The sequence below is a fragment of the Cebus imitator genome, unplaced genomic scaffold, assembly GCF_001604975.1.
Source record: "Cebus imitator isolate Cc_AM_T3 unplaced genomic scaffold, Cebus_imitator-1.0 Scaffold392, whole genome shotgun sequence".
NCBI lineage: Eukaryota > Metazoa > Chordata > Mammalia > Primates > Cebidae > Cebus > Cebus imitator.
Genome location: NW_016107707.1, coordinates 658832 through 686146, shown reverse-complemented (window position 1 = coordinate 686146; position 27315 = coordinate 658832). Strand labels below are relative to the sequence as shown.

Below are 27315 nucleotides of genomic sequence, written 5' to 3'. Positions count from 1 at the left end.
ATAATGAAATCTTCAAGTATGTGAAGAAGCAGGTAGTCACCACGCCCACAACACCCACCTTGAAACACACTCAGAGAAGACTCTATCAAGTAGAGGTCCAAGCCGCACTGCACACTAGATATTTGTGATGGGCTACACCTGCTTTTACTTGTCGCCCTCACTGTGGTTTCAGGGTTTTCTTTCCAGGTGCTACCCTATAAAATTAGACTGGACCAGAGACAACCCACCAAGTAAGCGTTTGGTTTTGCTTTGCTTTGCTCCCAAACAATTTCATGACGGGGTCCATCTATGTCCTTCTAGGAAATGAGTCCACCAAAACATGAAATTTTTAAAAAAGAATGGTATCTGTCCACAAGATCGGTTCATTTTTTATTTTGTAATGAACATTTAAGATTCATATACAAAAGCTAACAGAGCAGTACGTCCAGTCATGAAATACATACAAGGAAACAAAATGGAAAATAACTCAATTACAATTTCTCACCACCGAAGCACTACACGCGGGCTGCAGGGAGAGGTGGTCAGCGTCTCAGAGACAGCACTCACATGGGCCGGGTGAGGAGAATGTCATCAAAACACTGTTTTAACATCTCTTTTCCTTCCTTGGCTATTGTTCAGTTAGTGGGTGGTGTGGGGTGGCGTAAGAAATGTTTCTTTTCCCTCCCCCAAAATTTAAGCAGTTAATTCAGTTAATTTTTTCCCCAGGGAAATATTTCATTTGTGTATCTAACATGTGATGTATCTGTTATTAATCTGCCTGCATAAGCATTTGCCTATTCTATTCTTCATGTAAGATCATGCAATACTTTCCTAATGTCAGAGCAGTAAGAATTATCAAAGGCAATTCATTTTGTATGTAAATGTCCAAGTTTCCTCATCATGAAAAATGTACTCTTCGTGATCTCTGTTTCTCACAATATAGTTGGTCAAGTAATAATCATGGAGAGTTTCCTAAAATATTTATTTGCTGGGAAAATTTGTATGAAATGACGAAGTATAAAAAACGTTGTTAGGTAACACTTGAAGCAGTTAAAAATATACTTATCTTGTTTGTAAACTATCAATGTCTGATACTGGGCATCTGAGTGTTAGCCACCATATCCTGTTGTTCTAGAAAGTTGTTTGCTCGATTTATCCATGGGACATATTGGAAACATCTGAAGTTACATATAGAAACATCAAGGCAATATTATTTGTACATATTATTAAACATGCAAAACTTTCCTGAAAGATAGTGCCCACATATGGAGAGCCCCCTGGTGGGCACGGCCTCTCCTTGGTACAATGTCGCTGGAAGTATGGCGGTCTTGGAGTTTGGGAGTGTGGCGTGTTATTTTGGAGAGGCGGCTCCTTTTATCACCGGCTCCCTATTCAAATACGTGGCCCAGTAAACCAAGTTGAAAGTGCCAAACAAGACTGGGAATACGATTCGGGACATTTTGTCGATTTTGCTGATACTGTTGTAAGTCTTTTTGCTTTCAGAAGTCTTCTCTTCGGAGGGTTTTACTGAGACTGAAGTTGTATTCGAGGTCCCTGCTGGGGTCTGTTCCTTCGGGATGTTTGGGGGGTGAGACAGCTTCCCAGTTGTAAAAGCATTTGTTGACTTATTTAGTATGACTTCACGCTTTTTCTGCAAAATATAATAGGAACATGAAGACACTTGAAGGCAATGGTCAGCTCACCTTGGCATTCTAAAGGTAGATCTCTCAAAAGAGAGAAACCCATGTAGCCTGGGAGAGGGCCCTTCTCCACTGATGCCTCCAGGTAGCCTGCAGACTGCACACACATGAGAGCCATGACTGCTATTAAACTCTGGCAATCCCATTACTGGGCATGTACCCAGAGGAACACGGATCATTTTACCATAAAGACAGATGCATGAGAATGTTCATTGCAACACTTTTGACAATAGCAAAGACAAGGAATCAATCTAAATACCCATCAATGACAGACTGGATAAAGAAAGTTGTGCTACATATACACTATGGAATACTACGCAGCCATAAAAAAGAACGATAAAAAGAATGAGATCATGTCTTTTGCAGGAACCTGGATGGAGCTGGAGGCCATTATCGTTAGCAAACTAACACAGGAACAGAAACCCAAATACCACAGGTTCTCACTTACAAGTGGAAGCTGAGTGATGAGAACTTATGAACACAAAAAGGGGAACAACAGACATGGGAGTGGAAGGTGGGAGGAGGGAGAGAAGCAGAAAAAGTAACTACTGGGTACTAAGCTTAGTACCTGGGTGATGAAATGATCTGTACAATAACTTCCCGTGACATGAGTTATCTATACAACAAACCTGCATGTGTGCCTCCCAACCTAAAATAAAAGTTAAAAAAAAAAATTCTGGCATTTCTCAAGATCTTGGCATAAACAGAATTGGGACTTTCCCCTGCAAGGCAGCCATCACGTCTTTACCTTCAAATGCACCAGCAGGAAGGAATAAGGTGTGTGGATTTAAGTGGGGCCCTAAGGTGTGACCTCCTGGGAAGGAGGAAGGAAGTGATTAAACATCATGGTACAGGAATGCACTTTTGGGAAGGCGTCTTCCACTCAGCACAAGGCTTCTGAGAATCGCCCGTGTTGCTGCACGTATCCGTCATGTCCCCCTGTTTATGGCTAGGTGATGTATCTTTATATGAATGTGCTTACTCTCCTATCAATGGACGCCTGCACTGCTTCTAATCTTGACTTTTATGGATTAAGCAGCTATGAACATTCTTGTATACATTTTTTTGTGAAGACATATTTTTCTTTTTTTGGATATGAAGTTCTAAACAGGTAAGATACATTATGGTGGAAAAAATCAAAATAGGGGATGTGTTTGGAGGTGGGGTCAAGCTCTGCCTGGGAGGAGCACGAGGAGCCTTCCGGAGGCCAGTGACCTCCTCTACTGTGGCAGGGATTTGGGTTACACACATGTGCATATTGTCCACACTCAGCAAACATGCCGTTAATACTTGTGCAGTTTGTAAACTGCACAAGTGTACTATGAATTTTGCTTCAAAGGAATAAACAGTAAGCTAGTATTAGACTCTAGTTAATGACATGCATGCTGGCATATGGAGTGGGGAATGCACTGCCATCTGAAATTTATTTGAAATGTAGCAAAAAATAAGATGGACTGGCCGGGCACGGTGGCTCACACCTATAATCCCAGCATTCTGGGAGGCCGAGATGGGCAGATCACCTGAAGTCGGGAGTTCAAGACCAGCCTGACCAACATGAAGAACACCTGTCTCTGCTAAAAATACAAAAAATTAGCTGGGCATGGTGGTGCATGTCTGTCATACCAACTACTCGGGAGGCTGAGGTAGGAGAATTGCTTGAACCCAGGAGGCACAGGCTGCGGTGATCTAAGATTGCGCCGTTGCTCCCCAGCCTGGGCAACAAGAGTGAAACTCTGTCTCAAAAAAATAATAAGCTTTGCACAGTGGCAGTATCGTAGCCAATGAGGTTTATCTGAGGTGCGATTATTGCTAATTGAAAACTTATCCCAACACTCCGCCGTGATGACATGAAATACAGTTGGCATTGTCAATTTTTGACAGTCTCTATGGAGACTGATTAAAAACAAAAATAATAACAATAATAAAGTAAGATGGATTAAAGATGGGCGTATTGATGGACGGATGGAGAGGTGACAGGTGGTGATGGCACAGACATAGGTAAATGTTAACAGCAGACAGGTTTTCACCGGGAACCTCTTCACGCATTGCTGTACGTTTAAAAATGTGCACAATAAAATGTTAGAAAAACTGTGTTCCATTACTAAAGTCATATAGTCTCATTAACCAAAACTTGAAAAACACAAGATAGTAAAGAAGATAAATCAACCATTAAGAATAAGGAAAAGATAAAAAGCAGAAAGGCCAAGCCTGGAGCAGGAGCCAGGGAAACAGGTGAACCGACACCAGGCCAGGGGTAGGGGCGCGCGGACCCTCGTTTTGCCATCCCCACCTTCCCCACCATCACGTGAGCACTCATGGGATCCGCCCGAAGAAACCCACAAATGCGTGTGACTGCTGAGAATGGTTCTATCTCTGGGTGGAACCAAGTGAAGGGAGGGCCCTGCAGAAGCTCCTCTCTGTCCTGAGAGTGTGGGGTTTTACTGGGAAGGAATGTGCAGTCGGGGTGTGGGTCGGGGTGGGTGGCAGGGAGCACCCGCCTGGGACTCAGCATAGTCACAGGGCTCGTGGTAGACATGGACACGCACCCCTGAATCCACCCGCCTTGCAGGAAGGACGTGTTCCCCAGCTGCAGGCAGTGTGGCCAGGTGTCGGCTCTTCTGGCAGCCTGAGCTGCTGAGGGCTGCCTGGCGGGTCGTGCCATTCCAGCAGAAACCAGCCGCATCTGGTGGGCAGCGAGGCAGGAGTCTAAAGCCCTGCCCACGTCCCTGACACCGGGCAACTCCACTGGGCGTCTGCTCCACGCTCCCTGGCGGGTTAGCCTGGGCTCTGCTGGGCCTGCATCAGGCTTCAGTTTCTTCCCCTCTGAATCTCACTGCCTCCTCTTTCCTGTCCCAAACGGCCACCCCTGAAAACTGCCTTACACCCCAAACTCTGACCCAGTGTTTGCTCTGGAGATCCCAACTTGGAACAATGGTGAACACAGTCTGTCCATGTTTTTAAAGTCCTCTCTACTTCCATGGAAGAGCTGACTCGAGTAGGCTGACGCCAGGCTGGCGGATCCACGCTCTCGCCAGTGTCTGACCGTGCGGTGTGCCGCCTGCATGCCTGCAGAGGCACCACGGTTTCCGGCGCACAGAGCCTTCCTGACAACAGGGGTGGAACCCCAGCGCCCCTGCCTTCCCCGGAACAAGAGGGTCTTGACGTTCCACAAGCCAGCCCGAGGCACGCCGCTTATTCTAGAAGACCCTTGCTCATGTCAGATTAGACAATGCACATCCCCTTCATCCTCTGTCCTCCCTCCAAGCCTCCGTTCCGAATGCAGATGTATGGCGATCAGATCAGCGCCACAGGAGGCAGAGCGGTCGTGGTGTGACAGTGAAGGCGACACTCAACATGAGTGGTCCCTCCATTCCCCCAGCGCCTCATGCTCCTCCTAGACTCACAGGCATGAGCCCGACAACCTCAGGGACTTCCAGGGACTCTGGCTGCTCCCTGACTTCAGACTGGGCTCCGGCCCGCTAACTACCAGTCACCATCTAAGTCCCAGGCAGGTGGCAAACGCGCGCCTCTCAGGACACATCGCTGGGTGTGGGGAATCCCTGCCTCCCCAGAATCCATTCTTGTTTCTCCCCGCGTGGCACTTTCTCTGGCCCCCTGGTCTGCAGGAACAAGTTCAAACGCTTTGGCTGAGAACACCCTGCTCCCAGCTCCCCAGTCCCTATCACCCAGTGTAGTCAGACCACTCCTGTGGATCCTCCCAGCCCCCAAAGCACACCCGCACCCAAGGCCCTTCCTCCCATTTCTCCTTTCCTGCCTCCATGAGAGCACCCAGAATGGGTCCCTTCAGGACTTCCTCTAGCCAGGGAACTAGACTTGGAAGAGGGGCTCCTATCCTGAAACTACAGCAGGGGAGGGGCTCCTGGCAGTTGGAAGAAGCCAGAGGCCGATGGGCAAGGTCAGGCCAGAACTCCTGACGGCAGAGTCAAGCCCTCAGGACAAGCGCAGGGCTGTGGAGGGGATGGAACCAGGTCTCTGGGTGGAGCGGGCTTCCGGCTGTGCTGTAACTGGCTTGTGGCCCCTGGCTGGGAGTCAGGACCTACACGTCAAGACCTCCGTAATGGTGCCCAGGACTACCTTCATGCTGATTTTCCAATTTTACTTTCAGGTCACCCTGACGCTCTGACCTCCTGTTCTCTCGGCACAGAGATTTATTTGCGTGTTTGTTTTCCACCTGCTGTAATCAGCAGTTCATCACATGCTGCTTTATTTACTGTTGATGTACGTTATTCTTGTCTCCCCAAGGTACCAGTGCAGCTTGGAATCTTAGTCAATTTTTTTTCTTCAAATGTTCTTAAGATTTGGGCATAAAATCACCCTTTAAATACTCAGTGGTTATTTGCTTTGAACAGAGTAACGCTGTAGCAACAATTGCCTGATGTAAGGGGGTTAAGTCATGTATTGAGTGGGGCTGGGTGTGCGTCGCTGATAAACTCCTTCCATTAAGTTGATGCCCCCTTCTCGACCTGAAGGCCACCCGAAGAGGACACCCTGCATGGTGAAATGGTGTAAAACGCACGGAGGAACAGATTCCATAATTAAAACCAGACAAGCCCCTCCAGAGGCAGGAGTTATGTCTGCAAAATAATAGCCTTGAATATAAACAGGCCCAAGCCACTCACATCACATCACCTTTTGCTGGAGTGAGGCTGGACCTGTCGTCAGTAAGACTTTGTAAGGGCCTTGAACAAAAGGGAAGGAGCATTTGGGGGCAGGCCGGCAGGGAGGAGCAGCACCTTGTCTCATGCTTGGATAGAATCAGGCACCCTCTCTCTGTCAAGGGGACCTGGAAGAAGGGAGGAGAAACAGGCAGTACCTTGATCTTGGCTGCTTCCAAGGCCTTTTTGCCATCCCAGGCCCAGCCTCTCTTGGTAAAGTAATTGACTGTGGCAAACTCTATCAGCGCGGAGAAGACGAAGGCGTAGCACACGGCTATGAACCAGTCCATGGCGGTGGCGTAGGCCACTTTGGGCAGAGAGTTCCGGGCGCTGATGCTGAGGGTCGTCATGGTGAGCACCGTGGTGACCCCTGTGGGGGTCGAATGGGGCAGAGTGAAAATCGGAAACAGAGGTCAGTGCCGGCCCCGGGGACCCCAGTACAACATGCCCCAGGTGACGGACACCAAGGGGACTAGGGATTTTTATTTCTGTTTTTGAGACAGAGTCTTGCCTTGTCACCCAGGCTGGAGTGCAGCGGAGCACTCTTGGCTCATTGCAAGCTTGGCGTCCCAGGTTCAAGCAATTCCCGTGCCTCCGCTGCCTGAGTAGCTGGGATTACAGGCAGGCGTCACTACACAGGGCTAATTTTTGTATCTTTAGTAGAGATGGGGTTTCACCATGCTGACCAGGCTGGTCTCGAACTCCTGGCCTCATTCGATCTGCCCGCCTCGGCCTCCCAAGGGACTGGTGATTTTAATCTAACCTGCGCCTTCCTCTACTGTTTTGCTAACATCTAGCACATTCATAGCACTTCGATGACCGGTGACCTTCTGTGTCCTGACTGTCCCTTTCTCTAGAATGTGAACTGAGGAGGCAGGGGTTCAGGTCTGATTTTGGCTCCCACAGCCACGACCAAAGCCAGCCAGAAGCCAGTGCTCCACAAAGATGTGTGAGCAAGTGATGTGTTTCTGCAGCACTAGGGCAAGAGCGACGGCAGAATGACACTCACATCCACATGGCAGCCAGCAGGTGCCTCCCAGTGATTCACTATGCATCTGGAAGCAGTGGGCTCCCTGCAAATGTGCGACGGACTTTCACATGGATTAACCTGACCTGCAGACTTGTAAGAGCCAGAGGGCAACAGAAGGGCCGTATCTGAGTCTGGGTCTGGGCATGTCACTCCCTCAAAGAGGGAATACTGTCCCCTGGAGCCTGCTGTGTAAGGTGCTTGTGGCCACTAGGGAAACTCTGCAGTGACCACACTGCAAGGCTGGATCCCTGGAAGGGGACATTCCTTAAGACAGGAACTAGACTATGTGCCAGCTACTGGGTCCACTGAGTGTCAGACTCTGCTCTAAGCTGCATTCTGGATGGGTGTCGGGATCCCTGATTTGCAGGTGGGAAGCCTGAGATTTAAAAGTATTTAGCAAGGTGCCCAAGTTCACCAGCAAGTGGATGAGACCACCCACACTGGGAGCCAGGACTGCTGGTCTCTGCAGTTCAGAAGGTGGTCAGAGCTTCCACCTTCTGACCTTGCCCTCTCCATAAGCGTGCACCTGTGTGGGGGATGGAGGTGTAACACGCCTGCTATTGGTCACACCGTGTACCCGCAAAATTCCTAGGTTAAGTCCTAACCTCCAGTACTGTAGATTATAACCTTATTTGAAAATGCAGTGTTTAAAGAAGTGATTATGTTAAAATGAGGTCACTGGGGTGGACCCTCATCCGCTGTGACTGGTGCCCTTATAAAACAGGGAACTTTGGAGACAGTCGTGCACACAGGGAGCATGCCATGTGAGGCTGGAGTGATGCTGTCACAAGCTAGAGAGCTACCAGAGGCCAGAAGAGAGGCCGGGAACAGACCCTTCCCTTGCAGGCCTCAGGAGTAGCCAGCCCTGCCAACACCCTGATCCCAGCCTTCCAGCCTCCAGAACCGTGAGACGATTCATTTCTGCTGTCTGAGCCCTCGGTGTGTGGACTTGGTTACGTCAGTCCCAGGAAACCAGCACAGCACCAAGGCTGCATCACACGGCTGGGGTCACGGCCACCATGAGTTTCGTTCAATGCTCTACATGTACTCACTGAATGTCATTCCCTGCATGAAATCAACACTTCCAAAGGAATCAGTAGAGATCTTTGATTTTTTTTTTTTTTTAGAAATCCAGGTAATCACTGTGTTGAGGGGGAAGTCTTCTATGCATGATTTTAAACAAGCCTCTTGAGTCTTCTTCTTGAGCCTTTAATGTCTTAATATGCATTGGGAATATCCCCCCCCCAAAAAAAAATATTGACTATAACAAGCAATACCCTCCCCAGTTTTTTTCTACCTACCAACTAAATTTCCCCTAAAGATTTTCATCAGGAACAGTAACTTGGGGAGCACTACCTAGTCACCAGCCAACTTCCACACCTTCCTGAAACAATCCTGAAGCTCGCTCAGGCTTGGCAGGTGAAGCTGGACTTGTGGCTGGAGACAGAGTGATGATCAGGCGGGAGCAGCCCGTGACATTCACTCCTGAACTGCCTGAGCCTTTGGGCAGCCTACATTCTGGGGAGCATTCAGATAAAACGCACGCTAATGTTTTCCTGCTTTGGAAAGGAAAGTGCAATAGCAAATGCTTATGTGTGATCGTACTTCGCAGTTTACAAAGACGTGGGCATCCAGGATGACCCCTGAGTGGCAAAACTGCCTCTAGTATCTTCCTGAATCTGAGGACGCTGAGCTTCGATGTGATTAAGACTCAGACTCTCAACGGCGTCTGCTGCGCTGAGGTACCTCCTGAGTTAGAGCTCTCCCGCCCCACTTGGTTTGTGTGTTAGGGATGTAAAATAACGCTGCTCTAGATTTTCTTTCTTTTTTTTTTTTTTTGAGACGGAGTTTCGCTCTTGTTACCCAGGCTGGAGTGCAATGGCGCGATCTCGGCTCACCGCAACCTCCGCCTCCTGGGTTCAGGCAATTCTGCCTCAGCCTCCTGAGTCGCTGGGATTACAGGCACGCGCCACCATGCCCAGCTAATTTTTTGTATTTTTAGTAGAGACGGGGTTTCACCATGTTGACCAGGATGGTCTCGATCTCTTGACCTCGTGATCCACCCACCTCGGCCTCCCAAAGTGCTGGGATTACAGGCTTGAGCCACCGCACCCGGCCTGCTCTAGATTTTCATCCGGTACATAGATTTAATTTGTTACTACTGTATCTCATTGATTGTTATTTTGCCATTAATTTTAAAGCAGCATGGGTATTTCAAAGAACACTGCCTGGTAACTTACAAAGTCATCCTTCATGAGAACTAACATTCTACAGACTGAGTTTTCCTGTTTAAAAATCTGAAACCTGAAATGCTACAAAATCCAAAACTCTTTGGGTACCGACACAGTGCTCAAAGAAAATGCTCCGTGGAGCTCATTTCGGATTTTCAGATTAGAGATGCTCAAATGGTATCATGCGATTCTTCCAAAATTTTAAATAAATCTGATATCCGAAACACTTCTGGTCCCAAGCATTTGGGATAAGAAATGCTCAACCTGCAGAACAAAATCTCACATAAAACAGATACACGCTGACAGTGCCAAACCACACAAGAAGGCTTTTCAACAAGGACATAACCATCGAACAGACCGCGTGATATTCCTTAAACCCCGCTTTGGAGAGAAATCCTAAACCCTAATCCTCGACATTCAATTCTCAACTAATTGATCCATTTGTTTTCCAGGTCACACCACGAAGAGGCAGCACCAGAAGTTTCGTGCAAGTTGCTGCCGCTGCTGTGGGGTGGTCAGGGTCAGTGGTAAGACGCCGGTGGCCAGGCCCGGCTTGGGGACACTCACCAAAAACTGTCCTGGCTGGGACTGACTCCCGGTTCAGCCAAAAGGACACCTGTGATAAGATCACGGTCATGATGCAGGGAAGGTAGGTCTGGATGACGAAGTAGCCAATCTTCCTTTTCAGGTGGAAGTGCGCTGTCATGACTGTGTATTCGCCTGCAGAGAAGCAAATGACCACACATTAGTCCCCTAGAGTCTCCGCTTGCTGCATCCCAAGAGTTCACCCGGAGCCTCCCTTCCACTCCCGTCAGGCTGGACAACGTTCATTTGTGTGATCTGGGTTAAGGAGAGGACACAGGAGGATGCATGGATTCCTTAACAGTCATTTTATAAGTAAGTCTTATGACCCCTGGTCTCTGAAGAGCCTTTGCTGACGGACGCTCTTCCTGGGGAAAATCAGATTTGCGTGTTTTACTAATCTCCAGTCACAATCTGTGCCTCTCTCCCCCCACTCCCCTGCCTGGTTCCGCAATTAGGATTTCAGGATTTAGCCTCTCCGGATGTAACTCAGGATTTCACAGAGCCCTGCAGAGGGTGGACAGAGTCCTTGTTTCCAGCCCAGAGGCTCCAGGGAGAGGAGACGACCACTGCCATCGGCGGCAGGCTCTGTGCTGGCTGCGTCCCGGGTGCAGGGTGAGATGCAGCAGCTCAGGAGGCCCTGGACCCTGGCAGCCCATCCTTTCTACCACCTAGCAGAAAGGTGTCGCCTGTTCTCTGAAACCAGGGGCATTTCCTTGGCGATGCCCCAGTGCCTCCTCTGGATTTGCCTGGCTGTGTGGGAGGCACGAGGGGACCTCCCGTTCATTGCTGAGAATGATGCGGTCCTCATGGTGAACTGGTAAGGAGCTGAGGTGGGTGGCTGTGGTCAGGGAGCGGGAGGCCTGCTGGGCCAGCCTTCTTGCTACCTGCATTTGCCTCTCCCTGGGGAGACGGGGACTGTTCTTTGAGGGGTGCAGGCAGAACAATTCAAAGAACTCTGGCTGAATTGCAAGGAGTGGATGGTGTGGCCGGAGAGCTGGGATGCACCGTGAATGTGGGGAGAACAGGCTTGGGGGCTCCACCAGCGCAGGACCAGTCTGTCTGTTGGAGCAGTGGTCTGCTGCTGCAGGGACTGGGTGTTGGGACCTCGGAGTCTGACAGCACAGCTGCAGTGCTTACTGTTGGGATGGAAGCCCACAGCTCAGCAAAGCCCACTGCGCATGCTTTACCGAGCGCAGACTCAAAACAGGTCGTATGTCGGAGACAAAGGAACCAGAGCAATCACATGTGGCAACATCTGCCCTCTACCACCACAGGAGCCAACACTCTCAGCACAGCCTGGACAGGCCAGCTGTGCCAAGGTGCACTTTCCCCACAGTCCACGGCAGGTGAGAGCAGGTGAGGGAGCGGAGCTGGCTCCAACACCACAGGAAGAAGTGGGAGACGGGGAGAAAGGGACGTGATGGCAGTGGGGACTGGACCTCTGCTGATGCTCCAAGTCTGTGTCTCCTCAGCACTTGAAGAAGTGAAGCGGCATTCGTTTTACAGCAGGACTTGAAATTACTCTCCTGCTTCCAATTCTTTTGGCAGTAGTCTTTTTATTTTATTTTTGAGTTGAGGCTAGGAAAATTTGGCAGTGATTTTTAAGACTGTAAAATGCAAATAGGAGTAGTAATCCCAGTTATTAATATTTAAAGAACTACACGAAGCAGCTTCAAACTGGAGCGTCCCCCCTTAGCGTCACGGTTGCTTACCCCAAACTCCTGCCGCACCACCTTCCACTGGTTTGCATAAAACTGGCCCGTTCCCTCTGCCTTTCCCTTTAGCATGGTAACCAAACGGTGAAGCCATCCTCCCAGACTCTCATGGCCCCCAAGGATGCGCGGCTCGCAGGCCCGTGAGTCCATAGGGCGCTGACCCCATGCCCATGTACTCAGGACAGGCTATGCACTGAATGGCCTGTGTGCTCTGCCATCTGCAAGCGTAGGGTGCTGACAATCAGCCATGCTGATGGTGGGCTTGCCTGAGGGTGTCTTCTGGGGCTTAGAGCTCATTCTGCCCTCAGAGTTCCCTCCCTCCCTTTAGGCTTTTCTCCAAGGATGCAGAGGCTCTTTGGGGCTCAAAACCCCCTCCCTTGCTCATGGCACTGCTTGGTGACCTTGACCTCTATGGCTGGGCCTGCCTGCCCTGGAGACATCTGGCCACATAACTTGCAGGCTCTGGAGATGCAATGCATCCTGTTCCTTTGGTCTCCCCATCAACTTTGTGTCAGGCGGAGCCAGGCTGGGATGGGGCTGCACGGGCCCCGCAGGGCTCAAGCCAGCCTGGGGCACGTGGCATTGAGAGCGTCTGCTTCCTTCTTGTACATTTCAGCTCTTTGTAGGCTGCCTGGTTGTGCTTTCCCAACCTCAACTCCAGGGAAATGTCTGCACTGTGCAAAGCAGGAGGTGGGGAGCAGGTGACTGGGGTATCTGCAGGAAAATGTCTACCTTTCCTGCTTAGGGCACTGTTATATAAGCAGTTCCGCCCCAACTGCCGGCCACAGCTGGTGCCTCTGCGTGCAGCTGCAAGGAGGGGCAGGCTGGGAGGACTCCCTGCCCAGCTCTGACGCTGCTGTGGCCCATGGAGAGCGGCTGGCCAGGACAGGGTGTGCTTGGCTGCTGTGCCGCTTCCCACGTGGCCCCTGCAGAGGGGTGCCCAGAGCAGTGAGCTCTCCAAGGGTGCGGTGCCCGGCATGCGCCTGGGAGCACAGCGCGTGCCGAGCCCTCACCTGTGCTGGTGCTGATGTTCTCCGTGCCCACCGTCTGCCCCATCAGGTGGTACTGGTTCAGTCTGGAGCCATCTTCTGCCACCACCACAGACTTGGTGGAGCCGTTGGTCCAGACGTAGACGACTTCAGAGTTAGGGTAGGCATCTGCATGAGGAGGAGGCAGGAAGCGACACAAACGTGAAATCATGCCCCACTTGGAAAATGTAGGAGCTTTTACTAAGTAGCAAGAGAGGATGGGAGGTTTGAAAAGTCAGGATCATGTGACCTAAAGAGTGCGCAGGTTAACTGGACCAGAGCAGACGCCACTGCAGCTCAGCTTCTTCTCACAGGTGAGGGCCTGGGTGCCAGGCTGCTGCCTGGCGCTTCCTGGCATGTATGTGTTTCTCTGCAGAGCACATGATGGTGCAGCAGGCGAGAACACGGGCTCGGAGACTGGAGTGCCTGGGTCCCTCCAGCTCTGACTCTGTAGGTTACTTATTCTCTGTGCCTCAAACCCTGCATCTGTAGAATGGGGTAAAAACAGCACCCACATCTGAGGGCTCTGGCTATGACTGCATGGCCTACATCAAGATTTACGTGCACGAAGCACCTGAGGCAGCACCTGGCCGCATTCCCTACTCCAAGTCTCCCGCTCTGCAATAGGCACCTGCTGTCCATGCCATCCTGAGTGTGGAGGTGCTGTGGCAGGCAGGACCTGCACCCTCAGTGTCACACCTGTGAATATGGTACCTCACTTGGCGAATGGCACTGTGCACATGGAATTCAGGTTCTGGACCCTGATGTCAGCAGATGTATGGGGTTATCCCCGGAGGGCCAGCATAATCATTGCCCCCTTAAAAACACGGAACTTCTTCCAATAAGAGAGATGAGAAGCATGACAGAAGGGGTCCACTCACCACTGCTGGCTTGAGGATGGGGAAAGGGGGCCAAAAGCTGACGAGAGTGGGGAGCCTCTAGAAGAGTGACTAGGCTGGGATATATGAATCTGGAGCTGGCAAAGGTGTTCAAAGCTTAGGGTAGGAGGTTGTGGTGACTGATCAGTTCTGGGAGTCAGGGACCGTATTGGTCTGTTCTCAGTGCTATGAAGAAATACCCAAGACTGGGCAGTTTATAAAGAAAAGAGGTTGACTGACTCGCAGTTTCACATGGCTGGGGAGGCCTCAGGAAACTTATAATCATGCTGGAAGGCACTTCTTCATGGGGGGACAGGAGAGAATGAGAGCTGGCAAGGGAAATGCTTATAAAACCATCAGCTGTCGCCACAATGAGAACAGCACGGGGACACTGCCCCCACAGTCCAGTCGCCGCTGTCTGGTCCCACCCTTGATATGTGGTGATTGTAATAACCCATGGTGGGATTTGAGTGGGGACACAGAGCCGAGCCATATCAGGGACCATCTGAGAACACACACATTCATCTAAACAGCGTGTAGGGCACAGGAAACAACGCTTCCCTCTCGAGCTGATGAGGAGCTGACCAGTCAGTGCCAAATCTGCTCAAGGACAAAACGGAGCAGGGAGGGGAAGAGAGGGAGAGACGCAGGGAGGAGGACCTAGGGTCCTCTGGGAGTGGGAGAGGTCTGAGGTTGCGGGTGCCTCCTTCAAAGGCCTGGAGGGAGGCGGACAGCGGACATGAGACACAGATGGGACTCGTGGAGGGCGGAGGCTGCGGCCTGCTCACCCCTTTCCTCGGCGGGACTGGGGATGGCACACAGTCACGGCTGGCTCCTCCTGGGCTCGAGGCCCAGAGGCATACTAATGCAGGACCAGGGGCGCGGGCCTGAGCACTGCCAGCAGGGAGCGCTGTGGGGGGCACTGGCTGAGGCCGAGGCCAGCCTGACCTGAGGTCTCACTGGGCGCAAGTCCTGTGAGCCCCTTTCTCCATGGTTGGGGGGTAGGGGTTGGATGACAATCCCTACCTTACAGTCAGAATCCAATAAAATAGTCATTGTAAGTAGACAAAAGATACCTAGAATCACTGAGTGGTATACAGTGCACCATCCTCATTCAGATGATCTTGTTTTTCAAACTACTAGTAAATATTAAATGACTTATTGATATTGATGATGTTAATAGCATTAATGATGACAGCAAGAGACAATGTGGCTGCCGCGTGTCCACCAGACATCACCAAGATCTGCTCTCCTCACCACATTGAGGGTGGGAAGAAATGACCCCTCCTGTCCATTTCAGCTCCACTGTTTAGCAACCAACACTAAATTCCTTCTCGGTGTCAGCAGTGTGGTATTCAATCTTTCTGCTGGGACAAGAGTAAATGAGGCAATCAGGGTTGCAGTGGCAGCATTTGTCGTGATTTAGAGCTCTGGCAAACGACGGCTCTCCCGCCCCGACCACACATCAGCAGAGCCAGGCAAGAAGGTCTGAAACATTTTCATTTGCATTGGGCTTGCAGATTCATCCCTGTTTTCCGGGAGGCTTCTTCCCCTGGGTTGACCCTGTTTGTCCTCTCCTAACCTTGCAAATCCCGAGTGGGAAGTGGCAGCGGCACAAATTCGTGAGGTCTTACAGAAACCCTGGGTCTCCTGACTAACTACAAAGGCAGGCAGGCAGCACGGGCCTGGCACCTACTAGCTGGTGGTCCTAAGCAACTTCTTTGAGCCCTCAGCCTCGATTTCCCCATCTCCTAGGTCACTGATGACAAAGTGGATATGTGAATATTGAGTGTTTAGCACACACCTGACCCACAACATGTGCTTCATAAACAGCAGGTATCATGGACATAACCGTGTGGGAAAAGATTTCTGCTTGGTGTCAAATCTAGTCTTATGAAAAGGTCTTTCCACTTTAATTTACTTTCTTATTCTTGGTCCAAAGCAAACTCAGTTTGTGAGTCCTTGGTCAGCTCAGGTGACCGTATGACTGTGTGTTCACGACTATGAAAAAGTAGATTAGAATGGAACAGGTGCTTAGGATTTTTGTGATTTGAAAATGTATAGGGTTTGAGTTATCAAAACTTGTATCTCTCACTTTCTCATTCTTTCTTTTTCTTTTTTTTTTTTTTTTTTTTTTTTTTTTTTTTTTTTTTTTAGGATTGTTTTCTTTTCCTTTTTCCAGCTCAGATTTAGAAGAGTGAGAAGTTGCCACACATTCTTTCTTTTTCTTTTTTTTTTTTTTTTTTTTTCTTTTTCTTTTTTTTTTTTTTTTTTTTTTTTAAAAAAAAAAATTCATTTTTTTTTTTTTTTTTTTTTTTTTTTTTTTTTTTTTTTTTGAGACAGAGTCTCTCTCTGTTGCCTAGGCTGGAGCACAGTGGAGAGATATTGGCTCACTGCCTCACTGCAACCTCCATCTCCTGGGTTCAAGTAATTCTCCCACCTCAGCCTCCCGAGTAGCTGGGATTTCAGGCACACGCCACCAAGCCCGGATAATTTTATATTTTTTATAGAGACAGGGTTTTGCCATGTTGGCCAAGCTAGTCTTGAACTCCTGGCCCCAAGTGATCCACGCACCTTGGCCTCCACTCTCTTTGAAAGCCTGGGTGGGAATGAGCAAAGTAACCGCAGCACAATACCCTGTCACAGCACCCCAATGAGACCATCTGCAGCCTCCTGAGCTGAGCATTAGGTCAGCACCTAACACATCAATTGTACAACTTTGAAAAACACTAACAGATAAAGGTGTTATCTCTGATGGCCTCCTGGACACCCAATATCTCTGCTTTAAATTTGACAGTAAAAATGACATCAGTGGAATTTGGCCACACCCTTTTCCTTGCCCAAGATCAAACAGGAGGCGATGGGGATGAACAGATAACACATCTGCCCGGGTACCAATGAAACTCCACTCCCATCACTGCGCCACAGTAAGACCTCGCAAAATCACATAGGTTATGGGTGTGACCAGTCTGACACGGAGAGAGTCAGACCATGCTGTTAGTGTTTATGAAATTAAGGCCAAGATCAGGAAAGAAGGGAAAGGACTGTCCCTGTCCCAGCAGAAAAGATCCTCTGCTTTGCAGACAGCAGTGAGAAGTGAGGCAGGAGGCCAGGGGTGTGGAGGGGCAATCCCTCAGGTAACAATTGCTCACCCCTCATAAACCGTCGGCTTTTTTACCTTCAGTCCACTAGCTCCGTACCGTTATTTCAGCTTCCTCACGGGAAACAGTGTTTCCCAAGTCATCTGATCTTAAAGCTGGCCAGCTGTCTTTGAATCCCGTCCCTCTTTGGGCCTCTACATCCACTTCTTATATCTGGCCACCACCCTGCTCTCTGTTCCCTCACTTCCAACGGCTTCACAGGAATTCCCAGCTTTTGGTTTCCGCTCCATGAATAGTGATTTTTGCACATTCTTCTTCTTTTTTTTTTGTAAGTTCCGGGATACATGTGCAGGATGTGCACGTCAGTTGCATAGGTCAGCATGTGCCACAGAAGTTTCTTCACGTATGAACCCATCACCTAGGTATTAAGCCCAGCATTCATTAGCTATTTTTCCTGATGCTCTCCCTCGCCTCACTAACCCGCCGCAGGCCCCAGTATGTGTTATTCCCCACCCTGTCCATTTGTTCTCGTTGTTCAGCTCCCACTTATAAGTGAGAACATGCAGGGTTTGTTTTTCTGTTCCTGTGTTAGTTTGCTGAGGATGATGGCTGCAGCAAAGAATATGATCTTATTCCTTTTCATGACTGCATAGTATTCCATGTGTATACGTGCCATGTTTTCTTTATCCAGTCTATCACTGATGGACATTTAGGTTGATTCTATGTCTTTGTTACTGTGAATAGTGCTGCAGTGAACATATGAGTGCGTGTATCTTTATAATATATTGATTTATATTCCTCTGTATATACCCAGTGCGTGGGATTGCTGGGTCAAATGGTATTTCTGGTTTTAGGTCTTGGAGGAATCATCACACTGCCTTCCACAATGGTTGAACTAATTTACATTCCAACAGTGTAAAAGTGTTCCTATTTCTCCACAGTTTTGCAGTGTCTGTTGTTTCTTGACTTTTTAATAATTGCCAGCCTGACACGAGATTGTATCTCATTGTAGTTTTGATTCACATTTGTCTAATGAATGGTGACGTTGAGCTTTTTTTCATGTTTTTGCTGCATAAATGTCTTCTTTTGAGAATTGCCTGTTCATGTCCTTTGCCTACTTTTTAATGGGGTTGTTTTCTCCTTGTAAATTTGTTTAAGTTCCTTGTAGATTCTGGACATGGGACATTTGTCAGATGGATAACTTGTAAAAATTTCTCCCGTTCTGTAGGTTGTCTATTCACACTGATGAGACTTTCTTTTGCTGTGCAGAAGCTATTTAGTTTAATTAGATCCCATTTGTCAATTTTTGCTTTTTTTGAAACTGCTTTTGACGTTTTTATCATAGAATTTTTGCCCATGCCTATGTCCTGAATAGTATTGCCTAGATTTTCTTCTAGGGTTTTTATAGCTCTGGGTTTTACATTTCAGTCTTTACTCCACCTTGATCTGATTTTTGTATAAGGCGTAAGCGAGGGGCCCAGTCTCAATTTTCTGGGTATCTTGCCTGCTACATTGACTCTTTCATACTTGAGACCCTTGCTATTTGAGTGGTAATAGCATCCTGTCATTTCCCCAGATGAGGCTTCTCTTTTGGCTCAACACCTTGACGACCGATCGGTGGTCATTTGTGTTTTGTTCTGGTTTCTGTTATATGCCTCCTTCTATTCAAATCCTACCGTGTTCAGCTCAAAGCATTATCCTCATAATAAATATTCCCATCTATGAATTTCAAATGGTTTCAACTGCATGAAGGCATTTAACCTAATTTTCCAAAGGTGCCCATAACAAACTCCTTGGAAACAGACCACAGTTCATGCTTCTGTGCTCCTCACTGCACCTCGCTGAGTGCTGAATGCTTAGTGCACCTGCTACAGGCTCAACACTTGTGTCTTTCACAAAATTCTTATGTTAAAATCTAATCGTAAATGGGATTGGTCTTAAGAGCCTTTGAGAGGTGATTAGGTCATGAGGGGGAGGCCTCTTAAAAGAGGTCTCAGAGAGACCCCTCACTCCTACCACCACGTGAGGGCACAGTGAGAACATGGCTGTCTGTGAACCGGGAAGCAGACCCTGAGCAGACATCAAATCTGCTCACACCTTGGCCTTGAGCTTCCCGGCCTGCAGAACCGTGAGAAACCCTTTCCTGCTATGTATAAGCCACCCAACATTTGGTATTTACAGCAGCCTGAAGGAACTCAGATAGAAATTGGCACCAAGAATGGGGTGCTGCTGTTACAAATAGCTTGAAAGGCGGAAGTGGCTTTGGGACCAGGTTATGGGTAGAGGCTGGAAGCCGTGTGCTAGAAGAAGCCTGCATTTCCATGAATGGGCTGTTCATGGCAACTCTGGCAAGGGCCAGAGAGACAAGAGGAGAGTTGCAGAGCAAGTCTCCGTTTTCTCAGAAAATATCTAAGCAATCCTGAGCAGAATGTTGGCAGGAATACAGACAGTAAAGGTCATTCCAAAGAGGTCTCAGACAAACATGAGGAACGTCTACTGGAAACTGGAGGACAGGTGACCCTTGTTACCAAGTGGCATGGAGGCTGGCTGACTGGTGTCCCTGTTCTATCCATAGTTTTTGTGGAAGGCAGAACTGGGGGTAACGAAGTTGAATGATGGCTGAGGAAATACGCTATACAAAGTGTTGGAGTGGCTTGTTTCTCTGACTGTCATTGTAAAATGGGAGAAAAGGGAAATGTCTTAAAGATGGAATTGTTCTCATTGTTCAATGAGAACACATAGACACAGGGAGGGGAGCACTACACACTGGGGTCAGTTGGGGGGAAATAGGGGAGGGACAGTGCGGGGTGGGGAGCTGGGGAGAGATAGCAAGGGGAGAGATGCTAGATGTAGGTGATGGGGAGGAAGGCCGCAAATCACACTGCCACGTGTGTACCTATGCAACAATCTTGCATGTTCTTCACATGTACCCCCAAACCTAAAATGCAATAAAATAAATAAATGGGAAAAAAAAGATGGAATTGCTATTTAAAAAGGAAGCAGGCAGTGCACGGTGGCTCACGCCTGTAATCCCAGCACTTCAGGAGGCCGAGGTGGGCAGATCACCTGAGGTCAGGAGTTTGTGACCAGCCTGGCCAACATGATAAAATCCCACCTCTACTAAAAATACAAAAATTAGCTGGGCATAGTGGTGGGTACTGTAATCCCAGCTACCTGGGGGGCAGAGGCAGGAGAATCGCTTGAAGCTGGAAGCGGAGGTTGCAGTGAGCCAAGATCATGCCATTGCACTCCAGCCTGAGTGACAAGAGTAAAACTCCATCTCAAAAAACAAACAAACAAAAAAAAAAGAAAAAGGAGGAGGCAGAATTTAAGGATTTGGGAAATGTTCAACCTAACTATTTTGAAAGGAATGAGAAAGCCTCTTTGGGAGAGAATATGGGGGTGGGCTGGCCAAAGGCCTCTGATAAAGACATTCATTAGTCAGCCATCCAGAGGCCAGGAGCTGCTGTGCAAGACAACGGGCAATGCAAAGGAGGGAGGGATGTTGGCAGCTGAGGGACAGAGAGACGCCCTGCCCTGCCCTGATGCACTGCCTTACCTCCTGGGCTCTGCTCCCTGCTCTCCGGCCCCACACTCCTCAGCCACCCCAGCAGGGGTTCTGGGGAGCCCTGGCGTGGTTAGTACTTCTTTCCCCATGGGTCTGCAGGGCACAGCGTGGGCCAAAGAGGGCTATTCTCAAGCTTTAAGGTCTGATGGATCTTGTCGGGCTGGGTTTTGGACTTTCTCTGGACCTGCCACTCCGTTTTTCCTTCTCATCTCTTCCTTTTGCAATGGGAATGTCTATCCTGTGCCTGCCCGCACTGTATTTTGGAAACATACACTTATCTGGTTCAAAGGTTCACAGCTTGAAAAGAATTCTGCCCAAAGACAAATTGTACCTTGGGTCTCACCCATATCTGATTTAGATGATACTGAGATAAGAATTTGGGCTTTAGACTTTGGATTGAAACCATGTGAGAAGGGCATGAATGTTGGGTGTCCAGGGGCAGGAATAACTTGTGTCCCCCCAAAAATTCATGTTGAAATCCTCAGCCCCAAGATGATGGCATTAGAAGATGACTGCATTAGCAGGTGGGGGGTCTTTGAAGGTGATTAGGTTGTGAGTATGACATCCTCATGAATGAGATTAATGCCCTTATAAAAGCTGCCCCTGGGAATTCACTCACCCCTTCTACTGTGTGAGGGCACAGTGACATGGTGCCATCTTAACAAGGAAGCAGGCACTCACCAGACATTGAAACTGCTGCTGCCTTGATCCAAAACCTCCCAGCCTCTGGAACTGTGAGAAATAAATTTCTGGTGTTTTTAAGTTCCTCAATTTATGGCATTCTGTCATAACAGCCAAACCATGCTAAGGCAACACTCAGGGCATCTCTTAGACAGCAGCTGTCTTAGTCTGCTTTGGGTGGCTTCTTACTGTGTCCTCAGGTGGCAGAAGGGACAGGAGAGCTCTCTGGGGCCTCTTTTATCAGAGCACTAATCCCACACAGGAGGACTCCGCCCTCAGCTCCTAATCACCTCGCAAGGGCTGCACTTCTTAATACACTGGGGATTGGGTTTCAACATGATTGGTGGAGGGGACAAACTTTCAGACTCCAGTGACAAGCAACAGGAACTAACCCATCAACGTGACTGCTGAAGCCGTCTGAATTCAGACGCCGCACAGATAAAACTGCAGTGTGTTTCTACGACTTTTGAGGCTGTAACATGTTCACACAAGGTACTCAGAAGCCTGTGTTCTAGATCATCCACATGCACGCTGACCCAGTACGTGCTGGGGATGATGGATGCAACCCTCCGCATAATTCACGTCTGAATGGAATAGCAGCTCCCTCCAGGGAGATTCACCCCTCATTTCCTGAAATTCTCTCCACTGAGAGAATTCCATGACCACCAAAGAAACTTCCAGTTCTAATTTAGTATATATTTTTGTGAATCCAGATGTCAACTCATGACTTAATCAAATATTTAATGAATCACTCAACAAATAAAATGAATAACGTAATCTGAATATATTTTTTCTTAGTCTTGCTGTATTTAAGTATTTGCTTCCAAATGGACACCATGCCATTATATTTAAGGAATTTCCTTATTGGCCAAGAAACATCCTTTTGTAAGCTAAGGCTAATTTAAAGATTTGTCGGAATTCTTGGGTACAAATAGCAATAACAGAAATGTCTGTTAATTCTGTTCTGCATTACACAAGCCAGAGCATGTGGCTCATTAGAATAATGACATGGATTGCATTCCTTTGTCTCCTAATAGCAGAGAACTGTTGAATTGGGTAATTTGAAACTCATGATACTATCACATTTAGCCTGTGCATGCTCAGACACCAATGGCATAAGTGAACAAGTTGGCCAAGCATCTATTCTTAGTAAATCTAGAAGGTGAAAGATAAGTAAGAAAAAAACTTTGTTGAATAACAACTCTCTTAAAATTACCAAGTGCTGAGCTGAAACCATATAACTGAGGAAAGGCGAAGTGTGTACTGTTTTCTAGCTCTTAGTCAACAGTATACAAACAATAGAGGACATGCAAATAAAATTCTTACTGTTTTTCATAGTAACTATAAACGAATGATCAATCTCTGAAGCAAATCAAATCAATCTTAATAGCAGCCAGATAAAAATAAATTTGACATAAGAGTTCAAAATTCCTACTGAGTTCAAGAAGCACTTCCATTGGCTTTATTTTTTTATACATAATATGAATCTTATTTTATTTGATTGAATATAGAAAGTGAAGAGATCTCATTGAATGAGTATTTTAGCTTTCAGTGTGGTAAATGATTTAACTGCAGTTAGCTGGTTTTAAATATGATAATTTAAGAAATAATCAGGTTGTCACATAGTTTTCTTTACCAAAACTGACTTTTGTGCTGCCTGCCCTGCTCACCATCACCATTACATCTGGGTATCACGTTGACTTGAACTTAACCAATGATCAAAAAGACAATAATCTTTGACTTTTAGTCTTTTGTTTTGATCACATCAAAAGCATAATTTTCATATACAAAGAGTGGCATAATTTCAAGTTGTACAACTCTGCTTCCTCTGAGGATGTAAACAAGTAATTTTCTTTCAAAGACATCAATCAGTGATGCCCAAATGAAATGCCTCAGGGATCTTCAGAGGGTCCTCTGTTCCGAGTAATGATGTCCACAGCCACCCCACGGGAGCAAATGATTTAAATAAATCCCAGAGACAGTCCCTTTCCATTATACTGTTTCCCTCACATAAATGTATGCTTAATCTCTGTATGGCATTTAAAGATCATAGTTTGAAAACGCGGAATTATTTCCATCTAACCTAACTTTTAGCTCATCACACATATTTCCTCTCCTAATTCCAAAAATCTCTTTGGAATGATGGAAGTAACATCAGACAAAATTCTTGAAATCAAAACAGTTTCTGCGTCCAGGAATGACACTATTAGGTGTTAGGTAACTCCCATTATCTCTAGATGTCGAATGAAAAACTACTCCCTGAAATCCCTGGAGAGATGCAAAGACGAGCAGAAACGGACGGGAGTTGCCACTTAAGGAAGGAATGGCTTTTCGCTGAAGAAGCGGCAAGGCAGCTGATGCTCAGGGAGGACCTCTCCATCTCCCTGGCTTGAAGACTTTAAGGAAGAGTCTAGAACTATCAGAGCAGCAGCTGGAGAGTGAGGTGCAAAATCCTAGAAGGAAAAGGGCAACGAGGGAGGCCCCAAGTGATGTATACAGACACACATCATCTCTCCCCAGATCTCTAGCTCACCCCTCAATTATGCACATGTATGTGGGGAGCAGAAGCCTACCAGCCCAACCCCAGCACAAGGACCGCCTGCGTTTCATGGCTTGCCTGCCACAGGAAAGACAGAGCTTGGAGTTTACACTCAGCCAAGTTAACTGGCTTAAAAACAAATAAATAAAAATGAACACTAAATTTAACAGAATCCAGAGCCTGTGCAATGTATCAATAAAATATCCAGAAAGCAATTCAAAATTAATATACGTAAAAGAAACAGAGAAAAAGGACTTATGCTCAAGAGAAAATGCAATCAATGCAGAGTAATCCCAATAGGATTCAAATGATGGATTTAGTATATAACAATTTCAAAGTAGCTGTTATACATATGCTTAAGAATAGAAAAGAGAATAGTAACGTTTTATAATAAAAAATTGCTGTCATAAAAAACTAACAGTAAATCTTAGTAGAGAAAGTGAAACCTTAAAAGAATCAAATACAAATTCTAAACCTGATAAATATCATAGGCTGAATAATGAATTTATTGTTTAGGCTTAACAACAGATTGGGAAAGACTGAAGAAAGAGTCAGTGAACTTGAGGCACTGAATAGAAATTATCCAATATAAAAAACATAGAGGGAAGACAATGGTTAAAAACATGAACGCACTCCTAGTGGTCTACAGGATTATACCAAAAGGCAGAGTACATGTAATTAGAACGTCAGATAAAAAAGAGAAAGAAGATGAGACACAAAAAAAATTAGAAAAAATAATGGCCAAAATGCCTCAAATTTGGTGAAAGACACATTTAGAGTCAAGAGCCTCAGTAAATCACAAGAAGTATACATTAAAATGAAAACAAATCTAGAAAGATTTCCACTTTCAGAAAGACGAAAACACATTTTAATCTATTCCTCACACTAAATATAAATATCATACACTTATATTTATAAATAAAAGTGCATATTATATATAAAATAAATATAGGAAGAATCTAAATGGTAGAGAGAAGCAGGTAGACAGGCCTTGGGACCCAAAGGATGGCCCTGTGGTTTCTGTCTGGTTTTCTTTCTGTCTTATACATCCAAGGCTTGGAGCTAAAGAAGTTGGCAACTTGGGAATGCCCAGGGTCACAGACAAACAAAAACTGACGCCTGTGTGATCTAGCCACAGGACAAGAAACTTTTAGACACTGACCACTGTACTCGAACCAAGCACCCCAGAAAAAAATGTGGCCCCACCCCATTCCAGGCCAGCAAATGCTGAACAGGTAGCTAAGACTTCTGCCCTCGCCAGTGCCCAACCCACTGATGGAGTGACACCAGAGAAGGCCACATAGGCAGGGGCCAGGACATTCATTCCTGCCAAGCTGCAATGAGGCCCATCCCCTGATGGTGATAAAAGCCATGTGGGAAGCCTGGAGTTTCCCCTAAACCAGCAGGAGCAACTAACTCCCTCCTGCTCTTTATGGGAGTCAGGTAAGAGAATTAGCAGAGGTTCCAAACTTTCTCCACCACTTGGCAGTAATGAGGCCACGCGTATGATGTCAGTGGAAGCTATGTGGAAAGTGACAATCACCCCGGCTCCTCCCATCTAGGAAAGAGGCCTGTACCTACCAGCATTAACAGGGAACCCCAGGTACTCTTGGGTCAATAGAGGCTAAGCTGAACCTGATTTCTACCCTGACCCAGTGGTACTGAGGCTGAACCACACCTTCCCCTGACAAAGCAATGTCAAAAAAAAAAAAAAAAAAAAAAAAAAAAAAAAAAAAACAATGTCAAAAAAAAAAAAAAAAAAAAAAGGCAGGCAGGTAAAACAGAGGTTTAAACAAGATCCAGAGCCTTGTATTATAATATACAAAATAACCAGGTTATGATAGAAAATAATTCATCAAACCAAGAATGAGGAAGATCAAACTGAATAAAAATAAATCAACAGATGCTAAAGCAGAGATGACAGAGATGTCAGAATTAGTGGGAAAAGGTGTTTTTAAAGCAGCCATTGTAAAATGATGCAACAACCAATTACAAATATGCTTGCAACAAACTTTAAAAAAACTGAAAGTCTCAACACAGAAACAGAAGCTATAGGAAAAAAACAAATGAAGTTTTAGAACTGAAAAATAAAATATGCATGATCAAAAGTTCCTTAGACAAACAAAAAAGGATGAAGGTGATGAAGGAAAGAATCAGTGAATTGCAGAGAGAACAAAAGAAACTGCCCAATCTATAAAACAGAAAGAAAACAGATAAAGATGAAAAGGTCACCAAGTACTTGTGAGAATATAACGAAAGAGCTGAGATCCATGTCTTGGAGGTCAGGGAAGAACAGAAACTGGCTGGGCCAGAAAGAGTGTTCAAAGAATTAATTCATAAAACTTCCCAAACTTGACCAAATTCTACAGAAGCAAACAAGCACACCAGAAAGTTATTGGCATAGAGGAATAAACCTATAAATACCGTATGCCTACACAAATAAATATAGTCACATTTCTGAACACTAAAAACAAAGAAAAAAGGTCCTTAAGGTAATGAGAGAAATGAGATCTTACCTATAAAGAAAAACAGATTTGAAAGACAGAAGATTTCTCATCAGAAACTTGGAGGCAAGAAGGAAGTGGCACATTTTTCAAGTACCAAAAGAACTGTCAAAGCTTGATCCTCTAACCAGTGAAATATCCTTCAGTAATCAAAGGCAGAAATCAAGATATTCTCAGATGAAAAAAAACTAAGAGAATTTATTGCCAGCAAACCTACCCTGAAATGAAGGCCACACAAAGTTTGCTTAACAGAAAAATAACCATAAAAGAAGGAATCTTGGAACACCAAGAAGAAAAAAAGAATACAGTAAGTAAAAATATGGACAAATATAATAAAATTTCCTTTGTCTATTGAGTTTTCAAAATTACATTTGCTAGTTTCAGCAAAAATTGCAACACTCTCTGATGTGGCTCAAGATGTATATAGAGGAAATCTTTAAGGCAACTGTGTTATGATTAGGTAAAGGTAAAGGAACGTAAAGGGAGGTAAGGTTTTCATATTTGACTTGAAATGGCAAAAGGAGCATACAGTAGACAGTGATAAATTTTGTATATATAAAGTAATACTGGCCAGGCACAGTGGCTCCTGCCTATAATTCCAGAACTTTGGGAAGCTGAGGCCAGAGGATTGGATGAGGCAATGAGTTTGAGGCAGCAGTGTGCTATGACGATCCCATTGCACTCCAGCCTGGGCAACAAAGCAAGACCTTGTCTCTTAAATTAATTAATTAATAAAGTATACCTAGAAGAACCACTGGAAAAGCTATGCAACAATATACACATGATAACATAAATGTCCAAAGTACGTCAGAAAAAAGAAAACAAAGAAATAAAAACAGGGAAAAAGCAAAAAGCCAAAGAAATGGCAGACTTAAGCCTTAACATTTCAATACTTACATACTTACATTAAATATAAGAAGTATAAATATATCAATTAAAAGACAAAGATTTGGAAAGTAAACTTAAAAATCTGAGTTGTGCTATCTATAAGAAGCTCACTTTTTATATAATAATATATAGACGCTGAAAGTAAAAAACATGAAAAATATTTATCGTTCAAATATTAATCAAAAGAAAGCAAGACTGCCTATATTGATATC

At 46.4% G+C, this 27315-nt stretch overlaps 2 protein-coding genes and 1 non-coding gene across 6 annotated transcripts in view; 2 read left to right on the top strand and 1 right to left on the bottom strand.

Moving 5' to 3' along the window:
• Positions 1-348: 348 nt before the first annotated feature.
• Positions 349-27315, bottom strand: part of GABRA5 (gamma-aminobutyric acid type A receptor subunit alpha5) — a 69435-nt gene continuing 42468 nt past the window's right edge. For 2 of the 4 annotated variants that reach the window (XM_017508497.2, XM_037731341.1), the window contains 4 exons: positions 12930-13073; positions 10184-10336; positions 6514-6725; positions 349-1630 (listed from right to left, as the gene is read on the bottom strand). In XM_017508497.2, the coding sequence (XP_017363986.1) occupies positions 1331-1630; positions 6514-6725; positions 10184-10336; positions 12930-13073 (809 nt within the window). In that variant the 3' untranslated portion in view covers positions 349-1330. The remainder of the gene's footprint in view (positions 1631-6513; positions 6726-10183; positions 10337-12929; positions 13074-27315) is intronic. The other 2 variants (XM_017508496.2, XM_037731340.1) reach the window with 1 other exon arrangement.
• On the top strand, positions 3432-3572 carry LOC119468211. Its single transcript, XR_005196856.1, has one exon. It is a non-coding gene; the product is annotated as a U4 spliceosomal RNA (small nuclear RNA).
• The window catches only part of GABRB3 (gamma-aminobutyric acid type A receptor subunit beta3), a 344831-nt gene continuing 328207 nt past the window's right edge, over positions 10692-27315 (top strand). Inside the window, exon 1 of the mRNA XM_037731338.1 lies at positions 10692-11018. Within this exon, the coding sequence (XP_037587266.1) occupies positions 10819-11018 (200 nt within the window). The 5' untranslated portion in view covers positions 10692-10818. The remainder of the gene's footprint in view (positions 11019-27315) is intronic.